General features: G+C 45.1%; 1 protein-coding gene across 4 annotated transcripts in view; it reads left to right on the plus strand.

Moving 5' to 3' along the window:
• The first annotated feature begins 1,361 nt into the window (after window positions 1-1,361).
• The window catches only part of G3BP2 (G3BP stress granule assembly factor 2), a 50,370-nt gene continuing 38,657 nt past the window's right edge, over window positions 1,362-13,074 (plus strand). For 3 of the 4 annotated variants that reach the window (XM_068188181.1, XM_068188179.1, XM_068188180.1), the window contains exons 1-4: window positions 1,362-1,541; window positions 8,689-8,807; window positions 11,020-11,101; window positions 12,160-12,333. In XM_068188181.1, the coding sequence (XP_068044282.1) occupies window positions 8,713-8,807; window positions 11,020-11,101; window positions 12,160-12,333 (351 nt within the window). In that variant the 5' untranslated portion in view covers window positions 1,362-1,541; window positions 8,689-8,712. The remainder of the gene's footprint in view (window positions 1,542-8,688; window positions 8,808-11,019; window positions 11,102-12,159; window positions 12,334-13,074) is intronic. The other variant, XM_068188178.1, reaches the window with a different exon arrangement.

Consider the following 13,074-nt stretch of genomic DNA (forward strand, 5'->3'; position numbering starts at 1 on the left):
ACGAGTTCACTTCATTCCATGGAGACCCCTCTCACATGACAGTTTAAATCAAGAGCTTTGAGGATTTTATTTTTCTTATCAACTACAGAATGAAATGAACCACCCAGCACGTGGCCCAGAGGGTTTTTTACCTTGTTGGGCAACAAAGAACCCTTCAGTCAGGTTTGGTCACCAAATGATGAGGTGGCTATAGCAACCATAGCCATGTCAGCAGTTTCCTGATGCAGAGGAGGGCAACTCCAGCCTGCAGTCACCACACAGCCCCAGCTGTGCTGCAGCCTTGCTGAGCACAGTCATGCATGCCCGGGCTATGCATTCCTGACTGCTTCTCCCTGCAGCCTGCCCAGCAGCATACTGATGCTACAAAAACCAGCTGGAGCTCACTCACAATAGCCCTTACTTGTAAAGGCCCAGATCCTCTTACCCCTCATTCCCTACCAGCTGCAAAACAAGCCAGAGAAAAGAAAAAAAACCTCTTTCTACTAAACTGAAGATGCTGAGATATTAAAAGGTTAGGAAAGGTTCCCCCCCCCTTCCCACCAGTGATGATTCAAGGCCCATTCTGGGCCAGTGCAGATGCACAGCAGAACTCACCTGACAGGTCCAAGTTGGTGTAATGAGATTCCGGTCCTTGGCAAGAAAACAGGAAACGACCAACACCAGGTTCTTCCACAAACCAAAATTTATTTCAGTATTTCCATCCTCACATACACAACCCCAACAAACAAAGTGAGCTGCTTCCAAAAGATACGTCTGCCACACCCGAACTGACCTCTTGGAAACGCAATATACTCCAAGGGGCAAATTCTACCCCCCAGGAAAGGAGTTACCTGGTATTCAACCTGCAATCATGGATAGTTTTTTATTTCAGCACAAATCGAAAATGTTTCTGTTTCAATGAGAAGCTGTAAATCTCTAACTGAGCAATGGATGGGGGCACAGCTCTCCGCAGATCCCTGGTGTATCCCAACACCGACCGCCCCGTGGCTACACAGGCTAGAGCCCTCCGTCCAAGCGACACAGCTCCGGCAGGCAGCATCAAGGGGAACCAAACTCGCGCGGCCACGCTCCACGATAGACACCGGCGCCTTGAGGCCACGGTAAGGGCCGGACACTCGCGCACGGCCAGCGCCGACCGAGTACAGCGACGGCAGGGGGAAAGGTGGGGGGCGGCTCTGCCCGCCACTCCGCTCCGGCCGCCGCGCTCGCGCCTGACGTCATCGCGCCAGCCCGCTGGTGATTGGCGGAAAGCGCCGGGGGACGCTCCGCCCGCCCCCTGGCTGCCCCGCCCGTCCCCCGGCTCCGCGCAGGCGCGCGCGCGCACGCAGGCACGCACGGGAGCCGCGGTCGCCCGCCCTCCCCCGCCCGCCCGCCCGCCCGGCTGTGACACCGCCGCCGCCGCGCCCCGCTCGCCCAGTGCTGCCCGCGCCGTGGGACGCGCTGCCCGAGGGACACGCTCGCCGCGCCCGGCTCCGCGCAGCTCCCGGCGGCGTGGGCGAAAACGCGCCCCAGCCCCGCGCACCGAGACTTTTGTCCCTTAGGTGAGCGGCGTGGGGGGCGGGGGGCAGGGTAGGCCCCGGCGCGGGCTCTGTTTGTGTGCGGGGGGGCGGCTGTTCAGCAGCCGCTGAGGGCAGCGGCGGGAACGGCGCGAGCGGGGCTGAGGGAGCGGCGGGAACGGCGCGAGCGGGGCTGAGGGGAGCGGCGGGAACGGCGCTGAGCGGGGCAGCGCCCTGGGTCCCGGCTTTGCCCTTCCCTGCCCGCCCCGGCCACTGGCTCCCGGCTCAGCTCGGAGCAGGGGGGGGCGGCTTTTGTTCGCCGTCACCTTGGCGGCTCTTCCGTCTCGCCCCGGGCGGCGCGGGGAGGCCGGGGAAAAGCGCCCCCAAGCCCCGCGTTACTCGATGCTGGCTGTGGTGCTGGGCCCTGCGGTCGCCGCTTCCTCTCTCGCTTCATGGATCGATCCCTGTGCAGGGGCCTCCAGAGGTACGCGGGCTTCGGTATGGGCAGGGTGCCGCTGCGCCGGCCTCGGTCGTGCTGCTGAAGCTCCCTTAGCTCCCCATCCTCGGTTCAGCGAGCCCCTCTGCTCTCCTGCAAGTTAGTACAGCGTGGTAACCTGGCTGTAAGGGCTGCCCCAGCTCTGCAGACCTCACGTTTCTGCGCTTCCCCTTTCCTCAGTCGTAACCGTTTGCACACGGAGTGATATTGCAGGAGTTGTTGTGAGCACCTTTTATTCTGCAGAGCTGGATACCTTGAGTAGATCTTTTCTGAGCTGCTCTCATTTGTCACCTGAGTTGAGCTCATTGGGTTCTCAGGCTTCTGCCTCCCTTCACCTCGGAGGTCACTGCAGTTGCAGTGTGGGTGCCCAGGAGCATCTCCACAACAAATCTTTTAAATCCTTTGGGTAGCTGGGTGAGCCTGGATCTTGAGCTTGTTTCCAGGTACCACTGCATAAAAGAACGATCACAGGAGGGAATGAGACAATATGACATTATTGTTTAATTTCAACCAGAAAGTCTTAGTCGTGTAGATCTTGTTACTGTGGCCCTCCATGCTGGTTTGGCAGCTCTGAAGGCCTATGTATGTTCTTCAGTTCAGTGTGCAAATGATCTGCTTTCCTGCAGAAAGAAGTGTATGGATGCCTAAGGTACTTTGGAACAGTTGGGAAAATAGGGGAAGTTTTATTAGTCTATACCCAATTTCTGAATGTAGTGTGGCTCTGTTACTGTAGCACTGCAAGTGAGTATAGGATTTGTCGGCTTGGATTGTGAGCTGAGAAGTGGTTGCTGGCAAACTGGTGTTGCTTTACCTCTGGCATTGACTTCTCGTGCAGGAGGCATTCTGCGTCCATTGTAGGTGTGGGTACAGGGCCATGCCTTCCCTAGGAAAGCTTGTCATTGTGAAGGATTCCTTCTTCTTGTGAACCCTGGTTGCTTGGATGTCAGAAACATTATCTTTGTTTGCCATTGGAAATGTTCTTACAATTGTCTGCTTGGCAGATGTGGGGTTGCTGTGTGAAATTATGATCTGTATTTGGTGATTTTTTCATTAGGAGTGGAAAATCTTTTCTCTGAGAACTAGCTTTAACTGAAGAGAAAACCAAATGTCCATCATCCACATAACTGTTTTCCTTTATGGAACAGAGGATTCAAATTAAACATCTATTCTCTCACTTAAGATTATTTCACAGCACTGAAAATACAGTAAGGAACCACTGTACTTTAAGAGGCACAGTGTTGGATTTTAGTCTTCTGCTGTAGTCGTTGTGGTGCTGGATGCCACTGCTTTTGAGAGCATTTAACAAATAAAGACCTGTGTTTCAACTCAAGTAACATGAAAAGATAGGTATTTCAGACTAATAGATGCATCTGATGAGACACTAGGAGTAAGGCACCGAACTTGCTCTTGGATGATGACACAGAGGTGGAATGGCTCCCCCAGAGCAGATAACTGTTGTTATTGCTCTTTGGGCGAGTGTTGGCCCTTTTGGACAGCACAGCTAAATTGCCCAAAGGATGGTCCCCTATGGCAGCTGTGTGCCTAAGACACAGGGTGCTGTTAAACTCCTCCCAAAAAACCCCAACCAAGAACCCAAACTAAACAAACCTCTCAGGAGAGCTTGCTTTGAAAGAACTGCGTGCTGTGCCTTTGAGCTGAGCCAGTTCAGAATGTAGCACACAGGTAAAGGAGATCATAAAGTAAAAGGATTCTGGTAGATTACACATGGTTGCTGGTCTTTGCTGCAGATGGAGGATGCTCCGAGTGCTGACCTTGCAGAGCATGACAGAGGGATGGTAGTGTCAATACTGGAGTGTTGTCTGGGGTTTCTGATTGCCCCTTCAGGATGTTTGTGCTGCTTTGCCTGTCCATGGGGTAGCCGCCAGGCTCTGCAGGGCTGTGTCTCTGCAGGGCTGTGTGTCGGGTGCCCTGCCTTGGGCTTGCTGGGCTATCAGTTTGGAATTTCAGCTTTATTCGAGCTCTGGCTGCTCACATGATGTGTGCCACTGATGGCTTCTCAGAGTCGTGCTTATGGATTGCATGAGCAAGTGTGCCCTGCAAGGCATTATCTTTTGCTTGTCTACAGTAAGAAACACAGATTAAAACTGATAATCTGGTTTCAGGGCAAACGTGTCCAAGATTGTGAAAGCAACTCTCCCCTTCCCTTCTGTTTTCCTTCAGCTCCGGAGGTGTGTGAGGTGGCACTGAGTCCCTTGTGGCTTTGCTTAGTGTACCCGCTGTGTGGGGAACATCTTCCTGATTTGCGAGAACATCTTTCTCAAATTTACTTTTGTTTTAAGTGGTGTATTCAAATCTGATTAATGACTTGGACAAGAGTTGCAAACTTGTGTATATACAAACAAGTCATGCTGTTGCAGATTTATTGAAAATAATAGCTTGATGTCTGTGTGCCCATAGTTATGGACAAATTGTTCCATGGATGACTTGTTCAGAGGATGAAATTTGCTTGTCAGTAGGACAAGATTTTATTCGCTTATAGTTTTTTATTAAAATGACTGGTGAGGCCCACAACTCCCTTGCAAAGCTTAGAAGTTTCTCTTGATGGAGGTTATATTCAAGTTCAGGTAGCTTTCTTCAGCTACTGTCAGAATTTAGTTCCGCTTTGTTCTGGTTTATTTGGTTTTTGTTTCTTTTTTCCCAAGTAGAATTGATGAAACATCCAGGCCACTTCAGTATTGTTGGTCTGTCTTGAAACAGGATAAAAGTGGCTTTGGAATACCTCTTTGGGCACAACCAAAGTCTTTGTGCCAAAGTTTATTCTCTGGATACCTGAATTTGAGCATGTAGGCCACCATTCTGTAGCTCAGTCATGGCCTCGGGTAACAGTGCTTTGCCACAGATGACGAGTCATACTTCTTTCTACAGGGCAAGGGAAATAATAATAGTAATAATAATAATGAGAATACTTACATATATTATAGGGGGGGAAAAGCTTTGCTAATGTCAGAGCTGCTTATTGAGCAAAATGCATGCCAAGGAACATTTCACTACTCAACACATAGCAGCCTTCACTACTTGTTCAGAAACAAATTGCTGCTGCCCTCTTGTGCAAACTGATGGATGATGAATTGGGGTTTGGTTTTTCCTTGGTTTTTTTCATTTACTTAAACAAGAGACGAACACAGCTTGATAAAGTTTTGTGTATAAAGATGGTTACAGGTTGAATGATTTTGCATGCTCTTTCTTGAGTGTGGACATGAGAAGTGATTGTAGTTGATTCTCATGTACTTCAACAGAGTTGTCTCTGTGTGGGCTGTACCTCATACTCTTAGCCCTTAGCACCTTATTGCAAAGGCTGATTCCTTGCTTTTTGTCATGGCTGTGGGAAGGTGTTAGGTGAATTTCAGTATTATACAGTTGCTCTTTGGAGGAAATTATCTTTTCTGTTTTTGTTTGTTTGCTTATTTTTGCCTGCAGATTGCAAATAATTCTTTTCTGTGCCAGTTCTCTCAATGTTTTTGTTCTCTTGAAAGAAATCCTGCCTGTAGGCTGAAGTTATTGTTGTAAACTTGAGTCACACCAGTTGAAGTTGCAAGGAGTATTTCACTGGCCCGTGTGCATGTTCTTTAGTTTTGGAATCGGGTCCCTCACCTCTGAGTCTTGGGAAGAAAGAGATTCCATGTTGCATTGTGCCTTTAAGCTAGTGAGTGTACTGCAAAATATTTTGTGTGGCTCCTGATTCTCCTTGGTTGAGGAAAGCACTGGAAATCCAGTGTGCCTTCCCAGTAACAGAAGAATCAGAAGTAGTGGATAAAGTGGAAATTAAATCTTGTCCATGAGTTTTTATGTCAGCTGGATGTAGGTAGGAGTGCCTGTGGATGAGCAGCAGCTGCATGGGTCTTCCTGTTACCCTGTCAATGTGGCTTGTGGTTTTTGGCCATTGTGCATGATGCAGGGAGCCAGCAGATGAGTGTATTTGATTTCTAGTGGTTGCCACCTCAGTGCTGGGATCTCAGACTAACAGCAGTATTTTGTTTCTGGCTCGTGTGTACATGAGTGCCTCGAGCCATAAGTTCTCATTTCTCAATGGCTGCTTAGGCTGATCTACGAGTGTGGCTCATTGCATTCAGCTGAGAACACTCACAGTGTTCTTTCCTAGTTTGTTATTCACTGACTCTTGAGTGTGTACTGATGGAAACTGGAAGTAGAGCTTTTATAGAGTGTTGGTATCGATGGAGCTTCCCTTGGTGCCTGGTAAGCCATGGACATACTGTTCTTTGTAAATTTGGCCTGTTTAAATTGTTGATGCTCATACCCTGACTTTTGGCTTAAATTTCACTGGTGTCTTTACCTCCAAACCCCTTGGGCCTGCTAAGGCTCAGGTCCTTGACTCTAGGGAGGTGCTGTACTAATTGGGACACGTGGGGATTTTAATATTTTGAAAACCTGGTTTCATGGCACCCATGTTGCTAGCAAGGAGTACCTCTGATTTTATTTCTCTGCATTTTAATGACCTGGGAGACCTGAACAGTTCATTAAGGCTCTGCTATCCCTATTGAGATCTTTGAAGAAATAATAAAAGGAAATAATACTGAGAAGGGTGAAGAATTGTACTGAGACATCCTCTAAAATTATGTGGTGGTGTCATGTGTGTCAAGCACCATGGTGGTGTCATGTGAAATGCGGAAGAGGTGCACACAGAGGAAATAGGACTGCTTCCAATGAAGAAAAGAGGTAGTGTGATACAGATCTCCTGTAGTGTAATGACTTGTCACAGGTTATTGTGTTTTCTACCCAGAGACATTTTCAGTCTTCATTGAGGAATGCCAGAAATTTGTTAACAAATATACTTTGCTTATTGCTGTATTCATAAGAATGTGTGGTGGCCATCATCTGCTTTTTAACAGGTTCTTCCAAAAAATCCTGATGAGGCTCCATCTTTGTGTATTCTCCCAAGTGCTCATGGTGAAGATCCTGTGTTCATCATCTGCTTGTGAGGCAGGGCAACAAAATAAAAGGATAGTCTCACCTGTAGAAACGGAGATGTCCTTGTTCCTTTCAGGCTTGTTTCTAAGTGAAATTTCCTAGTGCATGCCTTTGCTGTAGTGTGAGTTGTGTTGGGAAGATCCTCAAATTGCTCATATTTTATTTTCTTTCCTTTGCTCCTGCTTTGAGCATGCACAGCGCTCAAATCTTTGATGTCCCTCAGAATTTTGACATTTGGTTTCATGTCTCATTAGCATAATTACTTCTTGTGGGGTTTCCTGTGAGGCACAACTAATACTGTGTTCCACAGTCTTGTTGAGTTGTATCAAAGGGTTTATTTAAAAACCCTATATTATGATAGGGTTTTAGATAACCCTATCATAAGTTTGCTGATTTCTTATCTCCAGGTTCAAGACTTGTGTTTTAGGCCTTGCCTTCTGCTTTACCTGCAAGTTTTTGAGACTGTCGTTTCATCTGTGGTTCCTGACTAACTGTATTTAGGGGCATTTCTTGGTGTTGTCTTGTGGTTTGGATTGCTGGCTTGAGATAATTTTGGTTGTCCGTGAAGTGTAAACTATTTGAGCCAAGTATGTGGGCTTTATTCTTTGGAGTTCAATTACGATAGATCTCTGACATGCTCGTGGCATTGTTCCTGTGTGTGTTCTGCCTTTATTAGAGGCCCTTATTAAGCTGAGGTTAATCTCCCAGTTTCACTTCATGTGCTTTATGTGCTGTCTGGCTGTAATTGCAAACAGTCTTTTGTTTGGCCTTTGGTTTAGATGGATGGGTCAAGGTTATTTTGGTAAAAACCCAAAAATCTTACTCTAGGATTATCTCCCAAGTTGGAAACTTGGAATTTTGACTTGGTCTTTTTTGCCTGTTTCCTTGCATGCACATTAATTTTTGGAGAGAGAAAGGAGATGAAGTGTCTGTGTGAGAACTGCAGGGAATTTCATGATCTCAGACAGTGGTAGTCTTAAGTGAGCTGGAAAAAAGCAACATGTTGGGTACTGGCAAGCCATCAAAAAGTGTTTTAGAGTACTGAGGATTATTTTATGACATGGATGATCTGCAGGACAGTATGGATGGGTAGGAGCATAGCAGGTTGAAGCAGGTGACCCCCTGGAAGTCCTTTCCAACTTAGGTGATGCTATGCCAAAGGTGAAATGCGGTTCAGTTGGACAACTAGTACCTAAGACTTTGTTCATCTCTGAGGCACTAAGGTTTCCCTTCTCAGTCTTCATGGAATGTGAATCCAGCCCACATGGTTACTTCATATTGGTACTCCCCTCTTCATCTTACAGATGTGACAGTAACCTTTTGAAGCAGAGGTACCAGCTGCCTTAAGAAAGTGTATTCCTGTTTGCTTTGCAGGCCTGTTGAACTGGGCTTTTAAAATATTCATCAGCCAAGGGGATAAGTAAATGGTGGTGCAGGAGATTTTTAACAGGGTTTTTGTTTGTTCATTTTTTAAGGGTGGTTTTTATGTTTTTCAAAGCACCTGTTCTGTAAGGGACTTTGTATCCATTGTTCCCTTTTCATCAAGGTAATACATGAATAGACTGAAATTTTCTTATTTACTCAGAAGAGGTGGGAGATGATGTCCTGAGTTGGTTGAGTATTTTATAGCCAATTAAGGCCCTGTATGCATAATTGTTTCAATTCTAATATCACAATGTTTATCCTTTTATGGGGAAGTTGTGATTCATAGGGGTGCCTTCCAAATAACATGAATATTTTCAATTACAGCGTTTGACACTGAGTACCAAAGAAATGGTGATGGAGAAGCCAAGTCCCCTGCTCGTAGGGCGGGAGTTTGTGAGACAGTACTACACCCTGCTAAACAAAGCTCCTGACTTCTTGCACAGGTAACACTCGCACTCACCAAGTGATAATGTTTGGGAACAAAAATGTGTCCTGTTTGTTATAAATCAGACATTCGTTTCTGAGTATGGGAGAAGATGGACCTGGCTAACTTCTGGGCTGTTGGAAAAACTGTTTCATCTTACTGCTAGCTCCCTAGGCACTAGAACCAAGTCAGATTATGTGGATGTATGGCATGTTATCAATATATTTCTTTTGTGGAGAAGTGTGCTGCTTCTAAGGCGATAAAATGGTAATGTGGACGGATTCCAAAAATACTTGCTGAGGCTGGGGAGGCTGGATAGATACTCTTGAGCAAGCTGCCCTGGTACAGGTGTTACTCTGTGCTCACGAACATTCTCTGTCTACTTGAAAGGTGGCACAAGTGTCACTAACAACAGCATCTGTGGAATTTCTCTTAACTACCTCTGCAGAGAAGAGTCCAAGAGGTTTTGATTCAGTTTGGTTTAGTCTTACCCAATTCTGGAGCTGCTTGTATGACATGTTTCTAGGCACTTGCAGTCTCTGCCACCGCTGCCCCTTTCTTCTGGTCAGGCTCTGATGTAGAGGACATTTGCCTTTGTGTTCTTTGGCTGCATGTTTCTTCTGAGTTATGTTCTCCAGGGAGGGTGTCTTAGGCTTCCTCTTTATCTTGCTGTTAGTCTCAACAGCAGCTTGCTCTCTGCCACAGAGATTCAGGTTTCTCTAGACTCCTGGTGCTTGATGTGCTCTTTGCAGCAGTGAGGGAGTTAGGACAAGTGTTACTGCTTCATCCTGCTAAAAGCTTGAGAAGAGCATGGAGGATCCTGTTGGTGATCATTATCTAATGCTTGCTCAGGCCTTAGGAGCAGCAGAGATCAGTTTGCCCTCTGAATGTTACTCGATGTGGCAGAGATCAGTTTGCCCTCTGAATGTTACTCAATGTGGCTGAATGCCTGTTGTATTTCAGTTAAATTTGTAAAGCTTTTCTGGCCCCTTAACCAAAAGTCTTTAATTCCGTTTAACTGGGGGGAGGTCTACCGCCCAGAGACTTTGAGCAGTTCCTTAAAAGCAAGTTAAAACTCTTGGTCCCCTGTGAAGGCCCTTGGTAAGAACTGCTGACTTTCAGAGAGATTACTTTGGAATTTTCGAGGGAAATGTTTTAGAGAAAATAAGTTTTCCTATCTGCTTGTGCTTTGCTTCAGCTAAGTTTCTGTGTTTCCTTGCTGTTAGAAGTACTGGACCATGCTCAAAATCATGAGTATGTGGTTGGTACCGAGGAAAACAATCTAATATTTCCCAGACTTTTTTCTGGGCATAGTCAAGGGAGTAAAAGTCTTGGGCTTGTATTTCCACAAAAGTAGAACTAAAAAGAGTTTCTAAGTCCAGTAGAATAAACCAAGAAATGGCAAATGTGGAAGTTCTAGGGTTTAATTCTGTATGCTGACCCTCTGCACTGGCTTGTTCAATTAAGGAGAAATATTCCATGTTCTTGCCACTCCTGTGTGACACTGAGTTCACAGAAGTACTTAATGACAACTTTATTTCATATATGCCATACAAGGGTGGATAGTAAAGGTACAGGTTAGCATTTGGACCTCATGGCAATCACCCCCAAGGCAAAGCATGCTCCTAAATAAAAACACAGGGTGATACAATGTTTCTTTCTATTAATATAAAGGTAGTGAAAATATAAAGCATTTGTCACATGCTTGATAAGCTGACAGTAACAATCCAAATCAAATCAGACTATTCTAGGCTCAAAATGTGGAAATGGAATGAAAGTGCCAAAGGATCTCTGAAATGTAAGAAGAATATTTGAAGCGAGTGTACATATTTAAAATCAAAACCACACGCTCAGTGCTGGCCAAGGCTGTGAAGAGAACAGTGTTCAGAGGAGTGGCAGGAGGGTTGTACCTCGCTGGGCTGATGCCTCTGTCAGAGACAAGGCATTCTGAGGGTTAGGAACCTTCCAGCCAAAGTGACCACCTTCCTTAAAGGAAGCAAGGGAAAGGTTGAGGTTGATTTAGGAGTTTGCTACAACACCTCAGGAAAACTGCACTGCTGAATATTAAGTTTGTTTGTTCCGGTATTCTTGGAGCCTGAATACCAGAATCAGGTGAAATTTGAATCTGGTGAAATTTGTGAAGCATTAAGCTCTAAACTTTTGGCTAAAATTCTTTTTGGATTTGGTTTTATTTTTTCACTTCTGTGACTTTTACATCTCTTTGCTTGCAGGTTTTATGGCAGGAATTCTTCTTATGTTCATGGAGGACTGGATGCCAGTGGGAAACCACAGGAAGCAGTGTATGGTCAAGCTGTGAGTATTAAAATTTGTCCTGTAATCCTTGGTACTGTTCAGAGTAAAACAAGGATTTTTCTTTACCAGTGACTTTGATTTTCTTACCTGGTGAGTAATGGATTGTGGTACTCTTTCCTGTTCAGAGGCGGATAGGGATTTGTTAGCTTGGGGGATTTTGATTGCTTATTTCTGCTTTCACTGGCAGTTGTGTTTGATTCTTCAGCTTTGTATCTGGGCTGCAGAAAATACCTTTAGGATGGGAAACAAAATCAAGAGGTCCTGATAGATTTGGGCTTCAAATGTATCTGGTTTCAGTTAGAAGTAGTTCCTCAGGAAAAGACTGATCTTTGTGAGTTTCATTAAATTCTTGTGTGAGCGGAGTTTCCTTGAAGTGGAACAAAACTATTTGAAGAAATTAATGAAGTGAATTGAGGATTGCTTTGGTTGTACTGCATTATCAGAATTGTCTGTCACCTAGGACATCTCTTCATGTGGCAGCCACATCTTTGAGCAGTGTGGCTTTTTGTCCAGGGCAGGCTTGGTTTCTTCTCCCTTCACTGGCAGAATGTCATTTGCAGCACACAAATCTTGGCAGTGCAGATGTTCCCTGCTCCTGTTATGTTTGGTACTTCAACAATGTGTAAAGGGTTGGTTTGGTTTTTTGGGGTTTTTTTTGTTTGTTTTGTTTTGGGGCTGATGTGATTTGTTTTGTGGGTATTTTTGGAGGTTTTCTTTATTTTTATAACACAAGCTAAATCCTGTCCCTTTCACAAGCCCTTAAAAAATTAAAGCCTTAAAATAGGTCATAGATTTTGAAGCAGCTGGAAAACTTGGATAGCAGTTCTATGCTGTTTGAATTCTCTGAGAAATACTTGAATCCTAGTGAAAATCTTCTGATTAAAAGTTAAGAGAGCACAGGAAGACTGTTCTCAGTGAAAGACACTTCTTGGATCCTGTATTTATCTTTTGAGCCTCAGGGAAGTGCTCCTTTGGGGTTAGTTGAGACTCATGTCAGTAAGAGATGTAAAGCTCTGTACAGAATTCACTGCAGCTGAAAAGTATCTGTCTCTTTGTAGGAGATACACAAGAAGGTGATGTCACTGCAGTTCAGCGAGTGCCATACCAAGATCCGTCACGTGGATGCTCACGCCACTCTGAGCGATGGGGTGGTCGTGCAAGTCATGGGAGAGCTGTCAAACAACGGGCAACCAATGAGGAAGTTCATGCAGACTTTTGTGCTTGCTCCAGAAGTAAGTATGTGTAAGATTGTGTCAAACTTCAAAAAATTATGGAAAAAAGTGACTTCACCTGTAGCTACAATTTGTCATACTGGGACAAAAAATAGGATCTGGCTTTAAAACTTGGTCTGGAGAGTATCATTAAATGTGTCACAGTGTGTGAGTGCAGAGAAACTAGTGTATTGGACCTGTCCTGAGCTGCTTTATTTCCTTGAACTGTTAGAGCAGTAATACAAAAAAATTTGAAGCTTGCATTTGGGAGCTGCCATTGACACAAATATTTTTTTTGAAAAACAAGGTTCAGCTCTGTAGCTCAAATCTCTGCTGTAGTTGTGTTTCAAGTCTAATGGCAAAGGTGAGTATGGGTTGCACAAATTTTGCTCAACTTTAGCTCTCGGTGAGAGCAAAGCTGTGTACAGCTAGAAGGTGTCTTGTGTTCTTTCTACTTCTTCCCCTCTGCTGCATCCTGAACTATTGTGTGGTTGGCGATTAATGTTTTAGGTTCATGTTGAATTTCTTGATTGTTTCACTGCACAGTGCTGTAAGCATATGAAACCACATGAAAGTTCAGGGTTTTCATTGTAACGTTTTTGTAGTAGAGAAAATTGAAATTCCTCAGTGAAACTCAGGGGCTGTACACTTAGTTAAAACCTATGATTGCTGTGACTTAGCAAAATTAGCAGATTTTATTCTGCTTGAGACTTCCTTTTTCAGTTGGGCAAAAGCTACTGTTCAATTGTTTGCTTGGAGAAG

This window comes from Anomalospiza imberbis, chromosome 4 (assembly GCF_031753505.1).
Source record: "Anomalospiza imberbis isolate Cuckoo-Finch-1a 21T00152 chromosome 4, ASM3175350v1, whole genome shotgun sequence".
In the NCBI taxonomy this organism is placed as follows: Eukaryota; Metazoa; Chordata; class Aves; order Passeriformes; family Viduidae; genus Anomalospiza; species Anomalospiza imberbis.